This window comes from Panulirus ornatus, chromosome 55 (assembly GCF_036320965.1).
Source record: "Panulirus ornatus isolate Po-2019 chromosome 55, ASM3632096v1, whole genome shotgun sequence".
NCBI classification, from domain to species: domain Eukaryota; kingdom Metazoa; phylum Arthropoda; class Malacostraca; order Decapoda; family Palinuridae; genus Panulirus; species Panulirus ornatus.
Window position 1 is genome coordinate 38,780,249 of NC_092278.1, and position 25,540 is coordinate 38,805,788.

Here is a 25,540-nt window from a genome sequence, read left to right on the forward strand (position 1 = left end):
TCAAAGGCTCAGGCAGGGGAGTCTGAATGTGTTGATGTGACTAGGATAAGAACACGGGAGAGATGGGTAGAATGCTTGAGTAAAGAAACTTGAACATTCAAGTTCTGTGTGAAACAATAACTCAAGGGGAACTAGAGGAATGGCTTGAAAACACCTTTGTGGTAAAGTCAGGGGTTAGTGGATGGATGAGAGCTGAGTAAGGGTAGCACTTTTGATGACGAAATTGTAGGAATGTGTGAATCAGCATAATGAAGTATACCAGACTGATGTGGGTAAAAATGAAAGTAGATTACAAGAGGTATGTGATTAATAGTACTTATGCAGCTAAACAAGAGAAGAATAAGGCAGAGAGGCAAGTGTCTCAGGAGGAGCCGAGTGAGTGCGTTACCAATTCTGAGGTAAGGAATCGAGTATAAGCAATCAGGGATTTTAATGTGAGATTGGGAAATTTGGCAGTCGAAGGTATAACAAAGGAGGCATGGGGCACCCAATGATGAGAATGAAAATGGTGAATAGCTTGTGGAGTTGTGTTGAAATGGGCTGGAAAGAGGAACATAAACAAGTATATTCGGATTAGTAAGGTCGACAGTAAATGGACATGACTGAATTAGGTGCTAGCTAAAAGGCATGCAAGAAAGAGACTTGTGGATGTGAATAAGCTTATGGGGTGTCTGATCATTACTTGGTTAAGACGAGGGTGAAAGTTTGTAAAGGCTTCAGAAAAAGAGATAGGAGGAAGGTGATGCAAGTCAGTGACCTTGAATAAGAGGTTTGTGTGAAAAGATACTATTATTTTTTTTTATTATTATACTTTGTCACTGTCTCCCGCGTTTGCGAGGTAGCGCAAGGAAACAGACGAAAGAAATGGCCCAACCCACCCCCATACACATGTATATACATACGTCCACACACGCAAATATACATACCTACACAGCTTTCCATGGTTTACCCCAGACGCTTCACATGCCCCGATTCAATCCACTGACAGCACGTCAACCCAGGTATACCACATCGCTCCAATTCACTCTATTCCTTGCCCTCCTTTCACCCTCCTGCATGTTCAGGCCCCGATCACACAAAATCTTTTTCACTCCATCTTTCCACCTCCAATTTGGTCTCCCTCTTCTCCTCGTTCCCTCCACCTCCGACACATATATACATATATACTAAAAGAGAATAAATGTAAAATGGCAAAGTTAGAGTAAATGAAACAAAAGGAGTGGGTGAGAAATAGGAGGTATTTAGGGAACTAATGCTTACATGTGCAAGAGGAGTGTTTGGCATGCAAAAGGTGGGTAAATCAGAAAGGGTAGTGAGTGGTGGGATAAAGCTCAGTTGCTAGTGAATGAAGAAAGGTGCTACTTGCAGGGAATGAGTGCACGGGAGATGTACAAGAAAAAGCAGCAGGAGGTCAAGGGTTGAAAAGGAGGGCAAATAAGAGTTGGGGTGAGTGAGTAGCAGCAAACCCCAGGGACTGTTGAATGTGGCAGATATGGGGTGTTTGGGATAAGGTGGTATGTGAAGTGAGAGTATCATGGCATGTGATTGGGTGAGGATAGAAGATGTGATGAAAGCCTTGCATAATATGAAGTCCAGCAAAGTGGCTGGAAAGGATGGGACTGTAGCTGAGTTTCTTAACACAGAGGGGGATATCTGTGTCAGGATTTTCAATGTATGTATGGCTTATGGTGAGGTGCCTAACAACTGGAGGAATGCCTATATCATGCCACTGTGTAATAGTATTTGGGGACACAAGTGACAGTTTGAATGACAAAGGTATAAGTTTGAAGAAAATACCTGGTAAGTTGTATGGGATAGTGGTGGTAGTATGCACAGAGCATCAGACTGGAGAAGATCAATGAGGTTCTCAAAGTGGTAGAGAATGTGTGGAACAAGTGTTTCTTTACTGAATGTAAGTGTAAAATACTTAGAGACAGAAGGATTTGCATGTAGCATCTATGGATCTGTAGAGAGTGTACAATATGGATGATAGAGATGGTCTGTGGAGGGTGTTAGTAATATATGATGTGGGGGTAAAGCTACCAGAAGTAGTGAGGAGTCTTTATCAAGAGAGTAAGGAATGTGTGCATGTCGGAGGAGCAGATGCAGGTGAAGGTAGGTCTGCAGCAGGGCTATGGAATTTCACCAAATGGAACCATGGGAGCAAAAGTATGTGTGAGTGAAGGGGCATATGTTCTTTGCACATAAAGGAATGCATGGAAAATTAGTGACTGTCTGTGAAGGTAATGACAGGTGTGTTTGATGGCATAGTAGTCACACCAGTGTCGTATGGATGTAGGTGTGGGCCCTAGATGAGATAATACAGAAGAGGATGGAAGTATTAGACATAAGGCAGGAATAAGGGTGACTCCTCCAATGGATATAAGATTATCTTAATGGAGGGAAACAAAGGACATTTGCCAGAGGAGCCTTCTCTAGATAGGTGGAGGCCACCAATAGAGTGCCCCAGTTACTCCTCTTGATCTAAGAGAATGACTTGCCTGAAGGTATGGACTCCTACTTAAATATGTTTGCAGATGATGCAAAGGTCATTAGAGAAGTGAAAAGCATGTAGGATTGCATGTATTTGCAAGGAGACCTAAATAGCTTTTAAAGTTGGTATGATATATAGTTGATGAATTCGTTCTAGCATATGTGATGAATGAAGACTTTAATATGGTTATAATCATGCAGGGAAATAAGCTTAACAATTCTGTGTGTGAGGCCATGGGAGATGACATCATTCCTAACCTGTTGCAAGAGTTCCATATTATGCAAATTGCAAAGGTGACAAACTATCAGCTGTCAAATATAGTGGCTTTCAGGTACTTGAATAAAGAAATATTTAACAAGCTGTTCAAATTCCACATAAGGCTAAAACTAAACAATGTTTCTCAAGTTTGGCCACCACACCTAAAGCAAAGGTTCAGTACAGGGAAACAAAGATGGTACCAGAATTAAGAAAGCTGAGTAATAGCCTTAAATTAGCCCAACAGGGGATAGAAAAGTGAGGGGTCACAACATTTAAATTTCTAAACCAGAATGATGATGCAGACAATGAACAGTTCTTTGCAAAATGTATGGACAGGACAACTGGAGGTCATAAATGAAATTAAAAGAAAACTTTTTAAAAAGACGTGGGGGGGGGAACTTTTATAGTATGAGTGGTGGACAAATGGAATAAAATAACTAAAGTTATGGTTTATGCAGACAGCATCAAGGAATTATGGAAAATGAATAAAAATGTTCAAGAGACAGGATCCCACTAGTGCAAAACTCCCTCCCCATAAAGTACAAATATGTGATTACTCATACACATACAAAAATTTTTTATGAACTTTAACTTTTCTAATTAAAGAAATAAACAATACTGAAAAATGCTCAGATATCTCCTATTTGCATATAAACAGAAAACAGCTATGAGGAACTATGCTACAAGCCTAAATAAAGGAACTACAGAAATTCTACATTCTGCCAATCTGCAAGGTTTAGGCTGGGGACCCTAGTTCTACAAAGTCAATTCCTACAAAATGTACATAACTATATGCACTTGACCCATATCATCAAATGGGAATGGAATTAATGATGACAGAAAACAGACACACAGAAATTCTTGCTTGTGGCATAGGGTGTGCAATTTACCTGTAAAGCTGAGGTATAGAACAGATCATGTATTTCTCCTGGTTGCACTGGCTTGTCAAGCAGTATTTCATCTTTGCCATATCCAACTGTCAACTGAACAAGAAAATGTTTATTGATTAATATACATCAAAAAATTCTCCCTACTATTATCTGTTTTTTCATTAACTTGTATGATTCTGGTTCATTATAAAAAGTCAGCACATAATGCAGTTTTTTCTAGTCTAAGATGAATACGGTCAAAGATTAAATTTTTTTTGCCAAAGTCTCAAATACCATACTTCAATTTATAAAAAGTATCCTTGATTGTATTCATCTGAGATGTAACAAGATTAGCACTTATATCTAAGGAATGAATTCATGAAAACAAAAAGATCCATGAATCTAAGAGACTGTTAAGATTCAGATACACTCCATCATGTCGTATCTGGGAGATGAAATCATACTTTTATAATAGGTGGTACATTGTGACAGATTAGGGAAAACTAAACAAAGTCCATTATTAACTATGTTCCAATGGTTCCAATCAGTGAATCAGAGCAGTGTAATTCTGGGAAAAAACAGATTTTGCATGGAAGGCAGTGAAAATACAACTCAAGACTTGTACTCATGAAAACTTGAAATACATATGTCTAACATAAAATACTAAAGAAACGTAAGATACCGAAATAAATTTAATTGAAAAGCTTGCAAGTCAGGAAATTTGGGAAGAGCAAAAAATAAAGAAACATGAGAAATGTGATGTTCTTCAAGATAATACAACCAGCAATGATGAAATGACAATACTCAAGTGAGTGAAGTATTACTGATGATTATATATATATATATATATATATATATATATATATATATATATATATATATATATATATATATATAAAAGTGTTGGAAACAAGTTCAGTACGATATCAAAATATCTACGGCCTGATAAAAGGACAAAGTATAATTTGGAATTCAGGTTAATATATGATTGTCTGTAGCAATCAAATCCAAGAAAACTACACAGACAAGATTGCAAGGCAAAAATCCACATAAAGATGTTAGTAATACATTATTATTATCTGAACAAGATACCCGCAACATTTACACACAAAGTGAATTTTTAGTTTGAGACATTTTCAAGCCTAGAAAGGGTGAGTAAATGACCAAACATAAGTTGTTGCCAAACGAGTTAGCTTTGCAAAAGTCAACCAACAGATGGCTACACATCACTTGAATGCCCTTTGTCAAGTACATAAAAGGTAGCACTTGTCCAAGGGGCAGTAAGTGTGTCCTCTGTCTGCACTGTTTAGGCTCAGAGATTAGCTTTACATTACATTTATTTTCTGACCTTATCAGAGAGCTGAAGATTTTTCCTTGCTTTTTTTTCTTTATGGCATCTATCTATACATTTCTTTTTTCTGCAGCTTCCCTATTTCTGCTTTCCTTGCTGAACATAGATACAGAGGCAACCCTCTTTCACCTTGCATTTTCATAAAAATGCAAAAGATAACTATTTCACTTACCTAACAATAAAAGAAAACCTTTCTCTTGCTCTGAATGCAGCAAAAAGGTAATCTGAGTGACACACAGACATATCTAAATATATATCAAGACAGAACTTGATTAACCCAAACATTTCTGGACCAACTTCTGTGCAAAAAGTATAAAATTACAGAAAGAATAATTTCTTCCATACAAGTTGCATTTTTCCAGTGATGGTTCACTGTCAACATTCAGTAGTCAGTTAAATGATCTTAAAATAACATATCATCTTCAAACAATAGTTTCATATGATTGTTTGTGTTCCCTTTCTCTTATTACCCTTAGAAATGGAAATGAATGTGCTACGTGTACTTTCTTAATAAGCTAGGGGTACTTTCTTAATATGATGCGTGTACTTTCTTTAAATCCATTTCTTATAATACAAACAGGGATTAACTGCTTGCAATTTCACTTGCATTCAGTCACAACTGTACACAATAAGAATGGTCTAAGTATGCATAATGATAACTGTAGATATACCACCCTCCTTTAAGTAAAAATCACCTGTAAACACACAGACACATTAAGAATTAGAAATTATCAAAAATGTACTTCAAAGCCTTATCTTCTTGTATCTGAACACATTCATGATGCAGTATACTTTGTAGACAACCATACCAATCTCAATTATGCCAATTTCAAATTCCTTTTCACTTATCTATATCTTCTATTGTTTCTTTGACCATACTTTCTGTTCGACTTAGTTTCACATTTTCCGTTAAAGACTGCCAATATCTGTTTACCTATTGCTTACTTTATCTTCCAAATTCTAATTTTTGTGGGATTTTCAGCTTCTCTCCTTCCACTTTCCCCATAATTACACTTACTGATGTAACATAAGCTTTCAGATAATTCCTTAGCATATGCCAGAAGAAAAGCTAGATATACAGCAAAGCAAGCAAACACCTTTTTCCAGTAAACTATATGGAAAACCATCACCAGATCTTTGACTCTACAAAGAGTAATAGCAAAGGGTAGGATGAATGTTTTCAGATGATTCTATTCATTTAATCTTTCATCATTACTCCAGAGGTGGATTGGGTGCATATAGTCTCTGAAAATCAATTGTTCAATCCTCAACCCACGTCCAGTTTGTTAAAGTGAAACATAAACTTCTAGACAAAATTCTATGCTTCTTACATTTACATTTTCCATGTGAAGTTGAATTATCAAGAGAGACCAAAATCTCAATTCATACAACCTTCATACACAAAAGCTTCCACCTCATTTAATCCTTACTCATTCCTATAACATCCTTATTTCATACATCCCTAGCCATAATAAATCATCTCACTGACTCTGCCCATCTCTTCCGTGATGTACCTCTTCTCTTTTTACAATCAACTATTCTACTATATATCTACTTGACCAAACTATCATCTGCCATATATCTGACCATACCTTCCTAAATGACTCATCAATATGTCTTCCTACTAATACTTTCACATCACACATCCTATTCACATCTCCAGTTTTCATTTTGTTTTTCTTCTTAATTCCAACTATGCTATGCAAATTATTCATCTGCACTGCTCTCACCTTTTACTTAGCCTGTGGGTGTCACATCAATACATCAGTAATGGGAAGATAGCTCCTTCATAAAACCTAGTATATTCTATGCTTAAGTCCTTTCCATTCACTAAAGTTTATGGTGTACCTATAATCTTTTTAACTGCATGACTAATCTTATCTTCAGCTTTCCCACTCCAATCATTCCCATATAATCATCACTCTTACTCACTTTTCCTATATAAAGTGGAACAATTGGTATATCTGTTTAGTCATTTGTCATCAGTCCAATTTTCTATGTCCATACTTTCCAGATCCATTCCACATCAATACATACTTCCAAATATTTAGCAAAGCCTAAGCCAAACAGTTTAACACCACAGTGCATGAACAGTTAAAACTGAAATGATCTGAAAATAGTCACTGATTTAAACTTTAAGTTTTTCCTACCTGTAACATTTTTTTAAAACTGTTATAATTATAGAGTTATAGAATTACAGTACTTTTGAACATTAACCCTTAACTATTGAGACTATGCATATCATTACATGATGATATGCATAGCAGGTACTGAGAGACATCATATTACAATCTGTAGATCAGGCACTGAGACATCATACGATAACCTGCATAGCAGGTAATGGTAGCCATCATAGAAGTGCTAGTTTTCATGGGCTTAATTTGAATGACCCAACAATATTCTGACATTCATAAAGCTGTTAAGAGTCTCAAGGTGCTTATGCATTTCCTTTCATAGACACACATAATTTGAAAACCATTTTCTTTTCTATACTTTGAGCAATTCTTATGAAATCATCCATTGTTCAAGGGTATCATAACATGGTGTCAAAAATTTTTCCAGTATATAATCTATGGGAAATACCCTTGGAAGTATACTATTATACCTGGCTCCTCTCAGGCAGATGAAGGATAACAAAGCTTTTTCTGTAGTGAAGTCTATAGGTATATGAAGAAGGGGTAGACTGTGGAAGAGTTGGATAAATGCAGTAGGAGAGATGATTACAGTTAGAGATATTAGAGATGAGTAAGCCAGAAGTATGATTTGGGATCTGATGACATGGGAGTATCTTGTGTGAGGAAGTGTTGTTAAGAATACACTCTTAATTGATGAAGCATTTAGATAAAAGTTAGGTTTCACTTTAACACACTGGACATGGATCGCGGATGCGTATCACTGATTTAAGAAGCTGTTTGTTCCTGATTCACGATATGAAAATAGGAAAGGAGTTAATGAAAACAGTAGAGACAAAAATTGTTGGTGGCATGAATAATCTTTCATTCTACAAAAGCTGGCAAAGAAGCAAGTAACAAAAAAAAATATCACTTAACTATAATGCCATCTCAATCATGATCTCATCTATGTACTATCTTTTTCTCCATAGCATACATCATCATCTACATTCAATTACTTTAGGCAGTGATTATAAATCTGTATTTTTACATTGCCTTCAAAAAGATCTAAGTATCCTAATGCAAACAATTTTCATGCTGACAATAACTTTGGTAAACTGATTAAATCAATCATTACATTTAGCCAAAGTCCATATCTAACTAAAGATTACAAATAAACCATGGAAGTTCAATGATGCAGGACTGGGGAGGAAAGAGTTATGTATCAAAAAGGGAATACATTGAAGCCTATTGTTGGAAAGGTTTCACCAAGTGGATGCTCCCCTCCTAATTAAGATGCAATGGCCAATGTAATGTTATGACATGGAACTAAAGGAGATAATGGGGTAATTTGGTCTGCCCTTTTTAACAACATTTCTCTGTGAATAGCACACCTACAAAGCTACTACCTCCCCATTTGAACATTCATGGCTGACTGAAAGTGGGCATGTCAAAAGACAAGGGAAGTACCCTGCCAGTTAGAATGAATGAAAATGCTAAAAAATAGGGACTTAGAATGCATGCTTTAAATATACATCAACTCTTGAAAATGTTTCTTCTATCACCCATGTGGAATCTACTCGCATGGATGTGAATCACTATACAACCTACAATCAAAATCATAATGGTATATGAAAAGTAAATAATCCTCACATGCTGGATTAAGATAGTGATAGTCTATTTTTGTACAAAATTCACTGAAGGTCTCAAAAGAGCTCAGCAATTAAACTTTTATTTAATTACATCAAACAATAAAAAAAAATCATAGTAGTAACAATTACTACCTACATGGTATGAATGATAAGCAATTACATGAGATAATTTCTTCAAATTTACAATAAAGGTAAGACTAATAACTAAAGCCTTCCAGTAATATCTATCATAACCCTGCATCCAGCATTACCTGTTTTCCTGATACCAAGACAGTAGTGATGTAGGGTGAGATTGACTCCACCTCTTTGGAGAGCAATGCAGTGCATTGTCGTACTGCAGCCCAGTATCGAAGGGAGGAAGCCTGATGGAGCAGGGCGCATACCCGGTCTCGTACTGATGAAGAGTAAGGAAGGGCAGCATGCATATAAATGAGAAACAAGTTATCAGTTTAAGCAAGCAGGGAGAAACCATGGAAGAATAACCAGCGAATGGTTATTAGCAAAGTATATAATCATCGTGATCATATACTGTATGCACAAGCATCTCCAACTTATATATTTTCACCTAATACTCCAGATTATATTCTCTCATCAACACAGAGTCCACTATAAAGACACCAATAACATAAAAAATATTTAACAAAGAATATTTCCTCGGCAGAATGTACTAACCTATTCATGAAAGTGTATTGTATTATTTGAGTGAAAAAAATTAGCATGTCTTGGTTGCCTTTGGAGACATGATATGTGCATAGTAGAGTAAGAGATTTAAAAGAATGAGAACCACAATACAGTTTTCAATAAACTACAAGACATAAGCTGAGATCTTAGTTCTTCAGATCCCCATAGACAGGCAACTGGACAATGACTATGGGATGTACAACCATATATACTGACACAGAATTACTGCCTGTGCTAAAAAATTAGTGGCTACCCTCAGTTAAATCCTTGAGATGCCCAAATCAAATCTGATTTGCAGTTAAACTGACCTCTGCAAAATTTCTTCACACTACCAGCTCACCAGTCTTCAATGCATGACCCGTTTATAGCATAGTGATGGATATTTGGGGGGGGCATCCACAAAGCTTCTGCCCTTTAAGTGTAAAAAGAAAAAACTGCCTCTCAGTTCAAAACTTGCTTCCAATAACTGATATATACTCTGTGTAGACTTCAGAATTAATAATGGGCTTAGCCAATATTTTGATGGGAAAGTGACATGAAACTTACTTCCTGATGAGGCTGCAAAACACTTTTGTATCAGGAAATAAACAAGAACATTCATTCAGACTTCCATCAACAGTCAGTTAATATTTCAAATGGGCAACACTTAAGTTTGGGACAGTAAAGGCTCCTGGTAACATCTAAGGTATTTTTCCATGAAGTAAATAGTCAGTTATATAAAATCAATCTTCTGTCAACAAAAGTAGCTTCCACTGTGCAATATGTCAAACAATACTTCATTATTAGAAATAGGGATCTGGATCCTAAGTGTGAACAAAACAGCAACTGACTTACCTGCCCATGGTGTGATTACAAAATGATGTATTGAGACCTTATATTTGGGGATAGCTTTGTGCATTTTCATGAATATACAAAGGCACACATTTTTTAATTCCAAGGACATAAACTTAATTGGATAATGAAATAAATCATAAGATATAGAAAAAAATATCTCTTCCACAACATTCACTGGATCTGTAAGTAAACACTTATCTCATGAAATATGGAGTCAACTTGTATGGATTGCTGGAGCAAATAACACAATCTGACCAAAGGATTTAATTCTACAAACATTCTAATACTTCATACTGTTCTGTTTGCTCTAAAAATACCTAACACAAATAACAGTTATCATCATTAAACCTTTCCAGCACTAGAAAATGGCAACCATATTGTCACTTTTTATGTGGTCTTTTAATAATCACCTTTCATTGGTTGAAATGGGTGAACTTTCAATGTCTGAAACAGTCTCTAAGAATTCTAGGTAGGAAATGGTTCAGCCTAAACATTAAAGACTTCTTCCAAAATTACAGATATCAATGAAAATGCAACACTCACTGTTAAAGATACATCTTACACAAACCACAGTGGGGCAACTTTTACTTTTGCAATTATTTCCAAGATTATCTTATGGCAAGAAAAACTAGAAATTACACAGACTGGTTAATGAAATTCCTGGTTTCTTGAAGTGAATTACATAGCTAACAGATTTGACTGGATGAATTCATATTTATAACAAAAAAACCTAGACTTTTAATTTATATCTAATGACAAGAAAAGAGAACAACCTACTCAAAGTTCTGGGGATAAGATATCAACTATGAATGAATAACCTATCAAAGACTGCAAAGCTTGACCAGAAACATGATCTTCACACTGAATTTAAGACATAAGCCTCCCAAAGTTACTTTGTTTCTTTGGTGTGACAGCTTAATGACCATAAATGATGGCAATGATTTTTTTTTTTTTTTTTTTTTTTTTTTTATACTTTGTCGCTGTCTCCCGCGTTTGCGAGGTAGCGCAAGGAAACAGACGAAAGAAATGGCCCAACCCCCCCCCCCCATACACATGTACATACACACGTCCACACACGCAAATATACATACCTACACAGCTTTCCATGGTTTACCCCAGACGCTTCACATGCCTTGCTTCAATCCACTGACAGCACGTCAACCCCTGTATACCACATGACTCCAATTCACTCTATTTCTTGCCCTCCTTTCACCCTCCTGCATGTTCAGGCCCCGATCACACAAAATCTTTTTCACTCCATCTTTCCACCTCCAATTTGGTCTCCCTCTTCTCCTCGTTCCCTCCACCTCCGACACATATATCCTCTTGGTCAATCTCTCCTCACTCATTCTCTCCATGTGCCCAAACCATTTCAAAACACCCTCTTCTGCTCTCTCGACCACGCTCTTTTTATTTCCACACATCTCTCTTACCCTTACGTTACTTACTCGATCAAACCACCTCACACCACACATTGTCCTCAAACATCTCATTTCCAGCACATCCATCCTCCTGCGCACATCTCTATCCATAGCCCACGCCTCGCAACCATACAGCATTGTTGGAACCACTATTCCCTCAAACATACCCATTTTTGCTTTCCGAGATAATGTTCTCGACTTCCACACATTTTTCAAGGCTCCCAAAATTTTCGCCCCCTCCCCCACCCTATGATCCACTTCCGCTTCCATGGTTCCATCCGCTGACAGATCCACTCCCAGATATCTAAAACACTTCACTTCCTCCAGTTTTTCTCCATTCAAACTCACCTCCCAATTGACTTGACCCTCACCCCTACTGTACCTAATAACCTTGCTCTTATTCACATTTACTCTCAACTTTCTTCTTCCACACACTTTACCAAACTCAGTCACCAGCTTCTGCAGTTTCTCACATGAATCAGCCACCAGCGCTGTATCATCAGCGAACAACAATTGACTCACTTCCCAAGCTCTCTCATCCCCAACAGACTTCATACTTGCCCCTCTTTCCAGGACTCTTGCATTTACCTCCCTTACAACCCCATCCATAAACAAATTAAACAACCATGGAGACATCACACACCCCTGCCGCAAACCTACATTCACTGAGAACCAATCACTTTCCTCTCTTCCTACACGTACACATGCCTTACATCCTCGATAAAAACTTTTCACTGCTTCTAACAACTTGCCTCCCACACCATATATTCTTAATACCTTCCACAGAGCATCTCTATCAACTCTATCATATGCCTTCTCCAGATCCATAAATGCTACATACAAATCCATTTGCTTTTCTAAGTATTTCTCACATACATTCTTCAAAGCAAACACCTGATCCACACATCCTCTACCACTTCTGAAACCGCACTGCTCTTCCCCAATCTGATGCTCTGTACATGCCTTCACCCTCTCAATCAATACCCTCCCATATAATTTACCAGGAATACTCAACAAACTTATACCTCTGTAATTTGAGCACTCACTCTTTTCCCCTTTGCCTTTGTACAATGGCACTATGCACGCATTCCGCCAATCCTCAGGCACCTCACCATGAGTCATACATACATTAAATAACCTTACCAACCAGTCAACAATACAGTCACCCCCTTTCTTAATAAATTCCACTGCAATACCATCCAAACCTGCTGCCTTGCCGGCTTTCATCTTCCGCAAAGCTTTTACTACCTCTTCTCTGTTTACCAAATCATTTTCCCTAACCCTCTCACTTTGCACACCACCTCGACCAAAACACCCTATATCTGCCACTCTGTCATCAGACACATTCAACAAACCTTCAAAATACTCATTCCATCTCCTTCTCACATCACCGCTACTTGTTATCACCTCCCCATTTACGCCCTTCACTGAAGTTCCCATTTGCTCCCTTGTCTTACGCACCCTATTTACCTCCTTCCAGAACATCTTTTTATTCTCCCTAAAATTTACTGATAGTCTCTCACCCCAACTCTCATTTGCCCTTTTTTTCACCTCTTGCACCTTTCTCTTGACCTCCTGTCTCTTTCTTTTATACTTCTCCCACTCAATTGCATTTTTTCCCTGCAAAAATCGTCCAAATGCCTCTCTCTTCTCTTTCACTAATACTCTTACTTCTTCATCCCACCACTCACTACCCTTTCTAAACAGCCCACCTCCCACTCTTCTCATGCCACAAGCATCTTTTGCGCAATCCATCACTGATTCCCTAAATACATCCCATTCCTCCCCGACTCCCCTTACTTCCATTGTTCTCACCTTTTTCCATTCTGTACACAGTCTCTCCTGGTACTTCCCCACACAGGTCTCCTTCCCAAGCTCACTTACTCTCACCACCTTCTTCACCCCAACATTCACTCCTCTTTTCTGAAAACCCATACTAATCTTCACCTTAGCCTCCACAAGATAATGATCAGACATCCCTCCAGTTGCACCTCTCAGCACATTAACATCCAAAAGTCTCTCTTTCGCACGCCTGTCAATTAACACGTAATCCAATAACGCTCTCTGGCCATCTCTCCTACTTACATAAGTATACTTATGTATATCTCGCTTTTTAAACCAGGTATTCCCAATCATCAGTCCTTTTTCAGCACATAAATCTACAAGCTCTTCACCATTTCCATTTACAACACTGAACACCCCATGTATACCAATTATTCCCTCAACTGCCACATTACTCACCTTTGCATTCAAATCACCCATCACTATAACCCGGTCTCGTGCATCAAAACCGCTAACACACTCATTTAGCTGCTCCCAAAACACTTGCCTCTCATGATCTTTCTTCTCATGCCCAGGTGCATATGCACCAATAATCACCCACCTCTCTCCATCAACTTTCAATTTTACCCATATTAATCGAGAATTTACTTTCTTACATTCTATCACATACTCCCACAACTCCTGTTTCAGGAGTATTGCTACTCCTTCCCTTGCTCTTGTCCTCTCACTAACCCCTGACTTCACTCCCCAGACATTTCCAAACCACTCTTCCCCTTTACCCTTGAGCTTCGTTTCACTCAGAGCCAAAACATCCAGGTTCCTTTCCTCAAACATACTACCTATCTCTCCTTTTTTCACATCTTGGTTACATCCACACACATTTAGGCACCCCACTCTGAGCCTTCGAGGAGGATGATCACTCCCCGCGTGACTCCTTCTTCTGTTTCCCATTTTAGAAAGTTAATACAAGGAGGGGAGGATTTCCGGCCCCCCGCTCCCGTCCCCTCTAGTCGCTTTCTACGACACGCGAGGAATACGTGGGAAGTATTCTTTCACCCCTATCCCCAGGGATAATATACATATATATACACATACACACACACACACACACACACACACATATGCACATACACACACACACACACACATACATATATATACATATGAAAAATGTAAGAACAATTTAGAAACAAACTTTTAGCTTGAAATGAATGAAAAAAATGATATTATAGAAAAACAATACAATGCATTTCTGTGACTTTAATCTGGAGCAAGTGCAAATATTACTACACCTGATGAATCCCAAAACAGAGAAAAATATCAAAAAATATAATAAATGTTTCTGCTGGAGAGGCAAACCACTTAAAAAATAGTCTCTAGTCAACATGAGGAATACTTGATGCTCTACCTTCCATTTTACAACAATTAGCCTGCCTTTAAACCAGGTACAGGTAGGGAACGAGGAAGGTTGGGAATATGACAGAGTAAGGCAGCTAGTGGTCATTTCCTCAGTAGTAAAGATCACTTCAAAAGCATAAGAGACAAAAAAGGCAATTGGGGTCGAGGGAGTATATATAATAAGTGAGATTAGATAGTGCAGGTCAGAAAATGAGGAGGGTAAAGAAAAAGGCTTAGTAGAGCAGTTTGCAATTACTTCCCAAGTAGAAGTAGGGAATAGGGCAAAAAGGTCAAATCCAGGTCACAGACCAAGTGCAGGTAGACAAGCTCCCCATTTCCAGTGCTTCATTCACAAATACTGGCAGTTTCATAAAACATATCATAACAAAAAATCTTGTAAATTGGGCCTTTACAGCTGATTTCCATAGCCCCCATAAATTGAAAGCAAAATCAGCTTAATGTACAGAAATGCTAAGAGCATTATTTCAAAATGATATGAACTGATATCATATGTTTTCACAGAGAAACAAACATCATTACAGTCTCAGAAATATGATTAAACTTTGAAAACATACAACTCCATGAATAAAGCACTTCAGTGGTTTTCCTTTGACAAAAGCACTTGTCTTTTCTTCCTCCTTACCTGTACATGGACTGCTGGCATTCTGTTTAAAAACATACAATCTCTTCTTGTCACACATAACACTTGACAACACTTAAATCACACAGCTCAATTTTTGTAACTAGATTTTTCTGATGAGAGCATTAAGCACTAGCCCTGCCTTTTGGCAAAATGGCAAGAGCAACAGACAGAATCAGATGGTAGGAACATTAGAGAGGAGCATTAGGTATAAATACTAAGAAGTAGTAATAGGTAGGAACACTAGCTAGGAGTATTAGGTAGAAGTAGTAGGTTGGAGCATTAGGTAGGAACATTAGGTAGATGTAGTTGATAGGAACACTCGGTAGGAGCCTCTGAAAATACTGGGTTGGAGTTGCCCTCTGCCACTGGCCTGTCAAGAGTAAGGCATTAAAGGCTAATAAGGATCACTAGAGTTTACCAGTTATGGAGATTCTTTTACCATCACCATCCCCTTGAGGGAGTTCTCAAAGGGAACACACATCACAGATAGATAGAATAAACATCTATCTACATCTATGATGCCTGTTTCTTCCAGGGACTACCATTAAGAGGGCAGTCACCACAAGTCTCCACTTATCCCTGTCCTTACATGCCACCCTTGAATACATCATTCCATGCATTTTTCCACCATTTCTCTCCCTTCAGTACTCTTCCACTCTGCTTCCCAAGTCATGGGTGGTTTTCCTCTCACACCAACCTCTTGATCTCCTTGTAAACTTCCTGTCTTACATTCTTTCAACTTGCCCTAACCAACTCAGAATATCATGTTTCATTCACTCCAACACTCCACAATTCATTTCCTCTGCATTTCCTTTCATACCAAATCTCTCATACACCCCATCATTTCTCTCTTCATTCCATCTAGTCATACCAAATGCTGCTCTCAAATAGCTCAATTCCACAGCTGGATTTTTAACCTCTGTGACTCATTCCATATCCATGTTTCCATTCCATAGGTCAAGGTTGGGAGGAATATGCAGTCCATTAATCCTTTCTTCACTTCCATACTTAAACTTCTTTTTTTTCCTTTCATACTTATTCACTCTTGCCACATGAGCAAGGTAGTGTCCAGAACAGATGACTGAGCCCTTGAGGAGAAAAGATCTTCATCTGGCTCTTTTCTCTGTCCCGTCATTTGGAAAGTAATACAAGGTGAGGGATTTCCAGCCCTTCTTCATTGCCTTCTACGACATGCATTAAATATATTCTTTCTTCCATATCCCAGGAATAGAGATGCTTTGTGGAAAGTCTTAAGAATAATATAAGGTGTGGGAGAAAAATGCTAGAAACAATGAGTAAGAACAAAGGAGAGTAAATGGTTCCCAATGAAGGTTGGTCTGCAGCAGGGGTGTGTGATGTCGCCATGGTTTTTCAATGTGGTCATGGATGAACTGTGAGGTAGGTAATTACCAGAGTATTGGAAAGAGAGGCAAGCAAGCAGTCTGTAGGGTATCAGATGGACTTCTAGTAAGCATGTCAGTTGTTGCTTGCTGATGATACAGAACTGGCAGCAGATTTGAGAGAAAACTGCTGAAGTTGGTGTTTGAGTTTGGAAGAGTGCATGAAAGGAGAAACTTGTGAGTTAATGTAGGTAAAAGCAAGGTTATTAGGTTCAGCAGGGTTGTCGGACAGGTTAGATGGTGTGTGAGACTGAATGAAGAATTGTGGGACGTGAAGTGTTTTAGATGTCTGGCAATGGATATAGCAGCAAATGGGACCATGGAAGCAGAAGTGAGTCATAGGGTGGGGGAGGGAGCAAAGGTTCAAGGAGTGCTGAAAAATGTGTGGAAAGATAAATCATCTGGGAGGGCCAAAATGGATATACTTGAAGGAATAGTAATCCCAACAATTTCACATGGATGAGGCATGGGCTGTAGATAAGGCTGTGCAGAGGAGGGTGGTTGTGTTGGAAATGAAACATCTCAGGACAATATGTGGTGTGAGATGGTTTGATCAAATAAGTAATGAAAGGGTAAGAAAGACATTTGGTAATAAAAAGAGTGTGGTTGAGGGAGCTGAAATGATTAGGTCATATTGAGAGAATGATTGACAAAGGGGATGCTTGTGTCAGAAGTGGAAGGAACAAGGAGAAAGGGGAGCCTAAACTGGAGATGGAAGGATGGAGAAAAAAAAGATTTTGAAAGATCAGGGTCTGAACAGGCAAGATGGTGAAAGGAGTGCATGGGATAGAGGGAACTGGGGTCAATGTGCCATAAATGGACAGAATCAGGCCATGTAAAGTGACTGGGTTGGTGGGTCCTGGTTATGGATAGGGAGGTGTGGTTTTGGTGCACTGTATATGACACCTAGTTGTGAGGGGATGCAGCCTTTCTTTGTCTGTTCCTGGTGCAACCCCGATAATGTGGGAAATAGTGATCAATATGAAAGAAGAAAAAATCCAATACAAGTATCATCTCCAATCAGGATTATTCCTTAGCATATTAGTATGGACTGAAACAAGTATCAGAAAATCACGATAACAATCAGATCCCTAGTTACACAAGTAGTGCGACACGGCTGCACGAGCAAGTGAGGCATGGTATTGGGTTAAAACACACCTGGATCTGACTATACACTCAAATTTCAATTATGATTTTGTTTTATTTATAATTCTATCTTATAACCCCAAGACCCATTTCATGGGGTTCCTACATCTCTAAAGGTGCAGCACTTTGAAGTAAGAAGTTCTATGAAAAAACTGTACTCCTTTTGGTCCATTAACAATGATATAACTTTGACAAAAGTATTTTGTCACTTCCAATGTAACCTCATGCAGGTAGAGTCCATTAACATTTGTTTTACTTATACCTAAAAGGATATCTATTGGATATGCTCCTGTTTATCAATCACTTCTGGGGAATAAAATACACTTTATAAAACTCCTATTATAACACCTGTGGTCTTAGCACCTTTGACAAATGATAAATTGTATTTAACAGGAAAATTATTCAAGCAGTGTGGCATCTGGACAAGATGATCAAAAATGAGGAAAATTTTTTTTCCATGAATTCCTATTTTGAATTCTAAAATTCCAATAGTTTAATTCACTCTTACAACACTGTCCACAAAACAATCTACTTGATTGCCATTTCCCTCATTAGCAAAGTACTGCCATGAACAGAAGGAAGGCCACATCTGCTCACATCCATTCTCTAACTGATGCCTGTTCCCTTTAGGAACTCCACTGAGGGAGTGGCAACAGTAAAAGAATCTCCGTAACTAGTGAACTCCAGTGAGTGCCACTTTTTAGCTTTTGGTACCTAACTGGCAAAGGACAACTCTAGCACAGTATTTTCTGATGTTCCTACCAAATTTTCACAATCTATCTAAATCTCTGACACCTGTTCCGACTGGAACTCCCTCAAGGGGGTGGCCACAGCAAAAGAGTCTCCACAACTTGTGAACTCCAGTGCTGCTTTTCAGCCTTTAGTGCCTCAACCTTTACAGGCCAGTGGCTCCTACCTAATGTTCCTACTCACTACTTCTACCTAATGCTCTTATCTACCACTTCTACCTAATCTTTCTACCTACTGCTCCTGCCTAAATGTTCCTACATACTACCTCTATCTACTGCTCCTACCATTCTGCCAAAAGGCAGGCTAATACATACTACCATACTACTCACCACAGGATAATCTAGAGTTATGAAGAATGAGCTGTGTGAGTCAAGTGTTGTCAAGTGTTATGTATGAAAAGGAAAGATTGTATGTTTGTGAACAGAATGCCAGTACTCAACACATGGGTGAGGTAGAGAGAAAGAGAGCAACCTGGGGCAGAGGAGTGCAACTTGAAAACCACTGAAGTGCTGGCTCTCTAAGCAGCTGTCACTAACCCTCCCAATACCCAGGCAGGTAGTACCTCCCTGTTCGTTGGCTGCCAGCGAACTACTACAAAATGTTCCCACCAATGGCTCCAGCGAACTACTACAAAATGTTCCCACCAATTACTATTACCTAATGTGTCTACCTAATGTTCCAACCTACTACTTCTACCTAATGCTCCCAGCTAATGCTCTTACCTACTACTTCTACCAAATATTTACACCTAATGCTCCTGTCTAATGTTCCTACCTACTACTTCATTGTATTGCTCCAGCCATTTTGCCAAAAGGCAGGGATAACACAAAGTACTCACTGCAGAAAGATCTAGTACTTAGGAATAATGAGCAGTGTAAGTTAAGTGTTATGTGTGACAAGGAGAGATTACATGTTTGTGGACAGAATGCCAGCAGTCCATGTCTGGGTGAGGCAGAAAGAAAAGACAGCTTCCCGAGTCAAAGGAGCATAATTTTACAGCCAGTGAAGTGCTGGCTTACTCCACATTGTAAAAACAAAACCTAAGTATATCATAAATCTATACCTATCAGACGTACCCAGCTTTGCACAAACTGATATCTCTTTAAACTCAGTGTGACTTAAACCCCTGCCCAAAATCCCTTAAGCTTCACATGGCTTGTCAAGTGTCATACTTATGCATTCTCCAAAATTTCATACGTACATCACATATCAGTAATGCTAAGGGCCGAGAGTTGGAACTTCTGGATAATTTTTTTCAAGCTGATATTATATATTTCTCCAAGGAACCCACCCAGATAATCATTAGTCTATCAAACCTGTCCTTTACCATATCTACTCAAATATAAGCCACCATCTATATTCAAAGTGGCAAGGTGATTTATAGATATTTTATTATATTCATTTTACTTTGTCACTGTCTCCCGCGTTAGCGAGGTAACGCAAGGAAACAAAAAAAAGAATGGCCCAACCCACCCACATACACATGTATATACATACACTTCCACACACGCAAATATACATACCTATACATCTCAACGTATACATACATAAACACACATAGACATATACATATATACACATGTACATAATTCATACTGTCTGCCTTTATTCTTTCCCATCGTCACCCCACCACACATGAAATAACAACCCCCTCCCTCCGCATGTGCACGAGGTAGCACTAGGAAAAGACAACAAAGGCCACATTCGTTCACGATCAGTCTCTAGCTGTCATGTATAATGCACCGAAACCACAGCTCCCTTTCCACATCCAGGCCCCACAGAATTTTCCATGGTTTATCCCAGATGCTTCACATGCCCTGGTTCAATCCATTGACAGCATGTCGACCCCGGTATACCACATCGTTCCAATTCACTCTATTCCTTGCACGCCTTTCACCCTCCTGCGTGTTCAGGCCCCGATCACTCAAAATCTTTTTCACTCCATCTTTCCACCTCCAATTTGGTCACCCACTTCTCCTCGTTCCTTCCACCTCTGACACATATATCCTCTTGGTCAATCTTTCCTCACTCATTCTCTCCATGTGACCAAACCATTTCAAAACACTCTCTTCGGCTCTCTCAACCACACTCTTTTTATCACCACACATCTCTCTCACCCTTTCATCACTTACTTGATCAAACTACCTCACACCACATATTGTCCTCAAACATCTCATTTCCAGCACATCCACCCTCCTCTGCACAACTCTATCTATAGCCCACGCCTCACAACCATATAACATTGTTGGAACCACTATTCCTTCTATCATACCCATTTTTCCTTTATGAGATAACGTTCTTGACTTTCACACATTTTTCAATGCTCCCAGAACTTTCACCCCCTCCCCCACCCTATGATTCACTTCCGCTTCAATGGTTCCATCCGCTGCCGAATCCACTCCTAGATATCTAAAACATTTCACTTTCTCCAGTTTTTCTCCATTCAAACTTACCTCCCAACCGACTTTCCCCTCAACCCAACTGTACCAAATAACCTTGCTCTTATTCACATTTACTCTCGGCTTTCTTCTTTCACAATCTGTACCAAACTCAGTCACCAGCTTCTGCAGTTTCTCACACGAATCAGCCACCAGTGCTGTATCATCACAGTTTCTCACACGAATCAGCCACCAGCGCTGTATCATCAGCGAACAACAACTGACTCACTTCACAAGCTCTCTCATCCCTAACAGACTGCATACTTGCCCCTCTTTCCAAAACTCTTGCATTCACCTCCCTAACAACAACCCTATCAATAAACAAATTAAACAACCATGGAGACATCACGCACCCCTGCCGCAAACCAACATTCACTGAGAACCAATCACTTTCCTCTCTTACTACACGTACACATGCCTCACATCCTCGATAAAAACTTTTCACTGCTTCTAACAACTTAAATCCCACACCATATATTCTTAATACCTTCCACAGAGCATCTCCATCAACTCTTATCATATGCTTTCTCCAGATCCATAAATGCTACATACAAGTCCATTAGCTTTTCTAAGTATTTCTCACATACATTCTTCAAAGCAAACACCTGATCCTCACACCCTCTACCACTTCTGAAATCACGCTGCCCTTCCCCAATCTGATGCTCTATACATGCCTTCACTCTCTCAGTCAATACCTACCCATATAATTTCCCAGGAATACTCAACAAACTTGTACCTCTGTAATTTGAGCACTCACTCTTATCCCCTTTGCCTTTGTACAATGGCACTATGCAAGCATTCCGCCAATCCTCAGGCACCTAACCATGAGTCATACATTCATTAAATAACCTTACCAACCAGTCAACAACACAGTCACCCCCTTTTTCTATAAATTCCACTGCAATCCGAACCCGCTGCCTTGCTGGCTTTCATCTTTCGCAAAGCTTTTACTATCTCTTCTCTGTTCACCAAATCATTCTCCCTAACCCTCTCAATTTGCACACCACCTCGACCAAAACACCCTACATCTGCCACTCTATCATCAAACACATTCAACAAACCTTCAAAATACTCATTCCATCTCCCTGCTCCCTCCCCTTTTAGTTGCCTTCTATGACATGCAGGGAATATGTGGGAAGTACTATTTGGGTTTGGATGGTATTGCACTGGAATTTATCAATAAAGGGGTGACTGTGTTGTTGAGAATATTCAATGCTCGTATGGTTCACGGTGAAGTGCCTGAGGATTGGCAGAATGCATGCATAGTGCCATTGTACAAAGGCAAAGGGGATAAAGGTGACTTCAAATTACAGTGGTATAAGTTTGTTGAGTATTCCTGGGAAATTATGTGGGAAGGTATTGATTGACAGGGTGAAGGCAGGTACAGAGCATCAGATTAGGGAAGAGCAGTGTGGTTTCAGAAGTGGTACAGGATGTGAAGAATGTATGTGAACAATACTTAGAAAAACGATGGATTTGTATGAAGCACTTATGGATCTGGAGAAGGCATATAACAGAGTTGATAGAGATGCTCTGTGGAAAGTATTAGGAGTATACGGTGTGGGAGGTAAGTTGCTAAAAGCACTGAAAAGTTTTTCTCAGGGATGTAAGGCATGTGTACGAGTAGGAAGAGAGGAAAGTGACTGGTTCCCAGTGAATGTTGGTTTGCGGCACGGGTACATGATGTCTCCAGGGTTGTTTTAACTTGTTTATGGATGGGGTTGTTAGGGAGGCGAATGCTTCCAACGCATTTCTCACGTGTCGTAGAAGGCGATTAAAGGAGACGGAAGTGGGGGGCTGGAAACCCTCCCCTCCTTGTATTTTAACTTTCTAAAAGGGGAAACAGAAGAAGGAGTCATGCGGGGAGTGCTCATCCTCCTCGAAGGCTCAGATTGGGGTGTCTAAATGTGTGTGAATGTAACTAAGATGAGAAAAAAGGAGAGATAGGTAGTATGTTTGAGGAAAGGAACCTGAATGTTTTGGCTCTGAGTGAAACGAAGCTCAAGGGTAAAGGGGAAGAGTGGTTTGGGAATGTCTTGGGAGTAAAGTCAGGGGTCAGTGAGAGGACAAGAGCAAGGGAAGGAATAGCACTACTCCTGAAACAGGAGTGGTGGGAGTATGTGATACAGTGTAAGAAAGTAAACTCTAGATTGATATGGGTAAAACTGAAAGTGGATGGTGAGAGATGGGTGATTATTGTTGCATATGCACCTGGGCATGAAAAGAAAGATCATGAGAGGCAAGTGTTTTGGGAGCAGCTGAGTGAGTGTGTTAGTAGTTTTGATGCATGAGACCGGATTATAGTGATGGGTGATTTGAATGCAAAGGTGAGTAATGTGGCAGTTGAGGGAATAATTGGTGTACATGAGGTGTTCAGTGTTGTAAATTGAAATGGTGAAGAGCTTGTAGATTTATGTGCTGAAAAAGGACTGGTGATTGGGAATACCTGGTTTAAAAAGAGAGATATACATAAGTACGTATGTAAGTAGGAGATATGGCCAGAGAGCGTTACTGGATTACGTGTAAATTGATAGGCACGCGAAAGAGAGACTTTTGGATGTTAATGTGCTGAGAGGTGCAACTGGAGGGATGTCTGATCATTATCTTGTGGAGGCGAAGGTGAAGATTTGTAGTGGTTGAGAGAGCAGAAGAGGGTGTTTTGAAGTGGTTTGGGCACATGGAGAGGATGAGTGAGGAAAGATTGACAAAGAGGATATATGTGTCGGAGGTGGAGGGAACAAGGAGAAGAGGGAGAGCAAATTGGAGGTGGAAAGATGGAGTGAAAAAGATTTTGTGTGATCGGGGCCTGAACATGCAGGAGGGTGAAAGGAGGGCAAGGAATACAGTGAATTGGAGCGATGTGGTATACCGGGGTTGATGTGCTGTCAGTGGATTGAAGCAGGGCATGTGAAGCGTCTGGGGTAAACCATGGAAGGCTGTGTAGGTATGTATATTTGCGTGTGTGGACGTATGTATATACATGTGTATGGGGGGGGGGTTGGGCCATTTCTTTCGTTTGTTTCCTTGCGCTACCTCGCAAACGCGGGAGACAGCGACAAAGTATAATAATAAAAAAAAATAATATATATATATATATATATTTATCATTATCATACTTAATCGCCACCTCCCACGTTAACGAGGTAGCACAAGAAAACAGACAAAAGAATGGCCCAACCCACCCACATACACATGTACATACATAAATGCCCACACACGCACATATACTTACATATACATTTCAAGGTATACAATACATATACACACACAGACATATACACATGTTCATGTACTTATTCATACTTCTTGCTTTCATCCATTCCCGTCGTCACCCTGCCACACATGAAATAGCATCCCCCCTTCCCCCCACGAGGTAGCACTAGGAAAAGACATAAAAGGCCACATTCTTTCAAACTCACTCTCTAGCCGTTATGTGTATTGTATATGAGTGGATGGGCGATCCTTTGTCTGTTTCCTAGTGGTACCTCACTGACACAGAAAATGGCAATCATCTTCACATCTTTAAAAAGTCACTTTTTGCTTCATTTATTAACCCTTAAACCTCATGTATGTTCCAGAAAGTCCATGAAAATGTAAGCAAAAAATGAAAATTTCTAATTCTTTTTCTTTCATGAAAAAATAAATCATTAAAAGATAACAGAAAATACAATGAAAGTTACACTACTATCTTTGTTCTGGCTTGATCCACTTTTTAGTATGACAAATATAACAGCTCCCAATACATGAATATGGGAAGATTTTTTTTTCTTTGCCTGGAATTCACTTCTTCCTTATACTCTTATTTCACATAAAGGCACAACTCTGATGATGAACGACTTAAATATATTCAGAAACATTATACATTTCACACTACAAATAAATGTGAGCTAAATTGGTAGTCATGCACAGGGAAGATATGAAAGAATTTTATTTCTTTGAGTTTAGTTTGCACTTGCCTCTTATTATAAATACATGAACAGCACTGGTGATGAATTACATGAATACTTTTGAAATATCATGCCCGTTCACACTAGAGGTAAGTGTGATTACTGAAAATTCTTGACACATGCAGGAAGGATATTGCAAGTAAATTTCCTTTGGAAATATTCACTCTTTACCTATCATCTGTTACAAAACTCTCCACCCCAGAATTGCATAAAGAGAAAATTTGGGGCATATGAAGCATGACTTCTTCCATAAGTGCAAAATATATGGGAAAACCGTCCTTGCAAGACTCCCTCCTTCTTCGGGAATAATGCTAAAATCAACATATCACTTATTTCTTCACACTTCTTATCTATTATTCTTCAAT

The 25,540-nt window shown here is 39.1% G+C and overlaps 1 protein-coding gene across 4 annotated transcripts in view; it reads right to left on the reverse strand.

Annotated features, from left to right (window-relative positions):
- LOC139765716 (probable phosphorylase b kinase regulatory subunit beta) overlaps window positions 1–25,540 on the reverse strand; it is a 217,915-nt gene that overhangs the window by 35,575 nt on the left and 156,800 nt on the right. For 3 of the 4 annotated variants that reach the window (XM_071693507.1, XM_071693508.1, XM_071693510.1), the window contains 2 exons: window positions 8,987–9,129; window positions 3,643–3,735 (listed from right to left, as the gene is read on the reverse strand). In XM_071693507.1, coding sequence (XP_071549608.1) covers window positions 3,643–3,735; window positions 8,987–9,129 — 236 coding nt within the window. The remainder of the gene's footprint in view (window positions 1–3,642; window positions 3,736–8,986; window positions 9,130–25,540) is intronic. The other variant, XM_071693511.1, reaches the window with a different exon arrangement.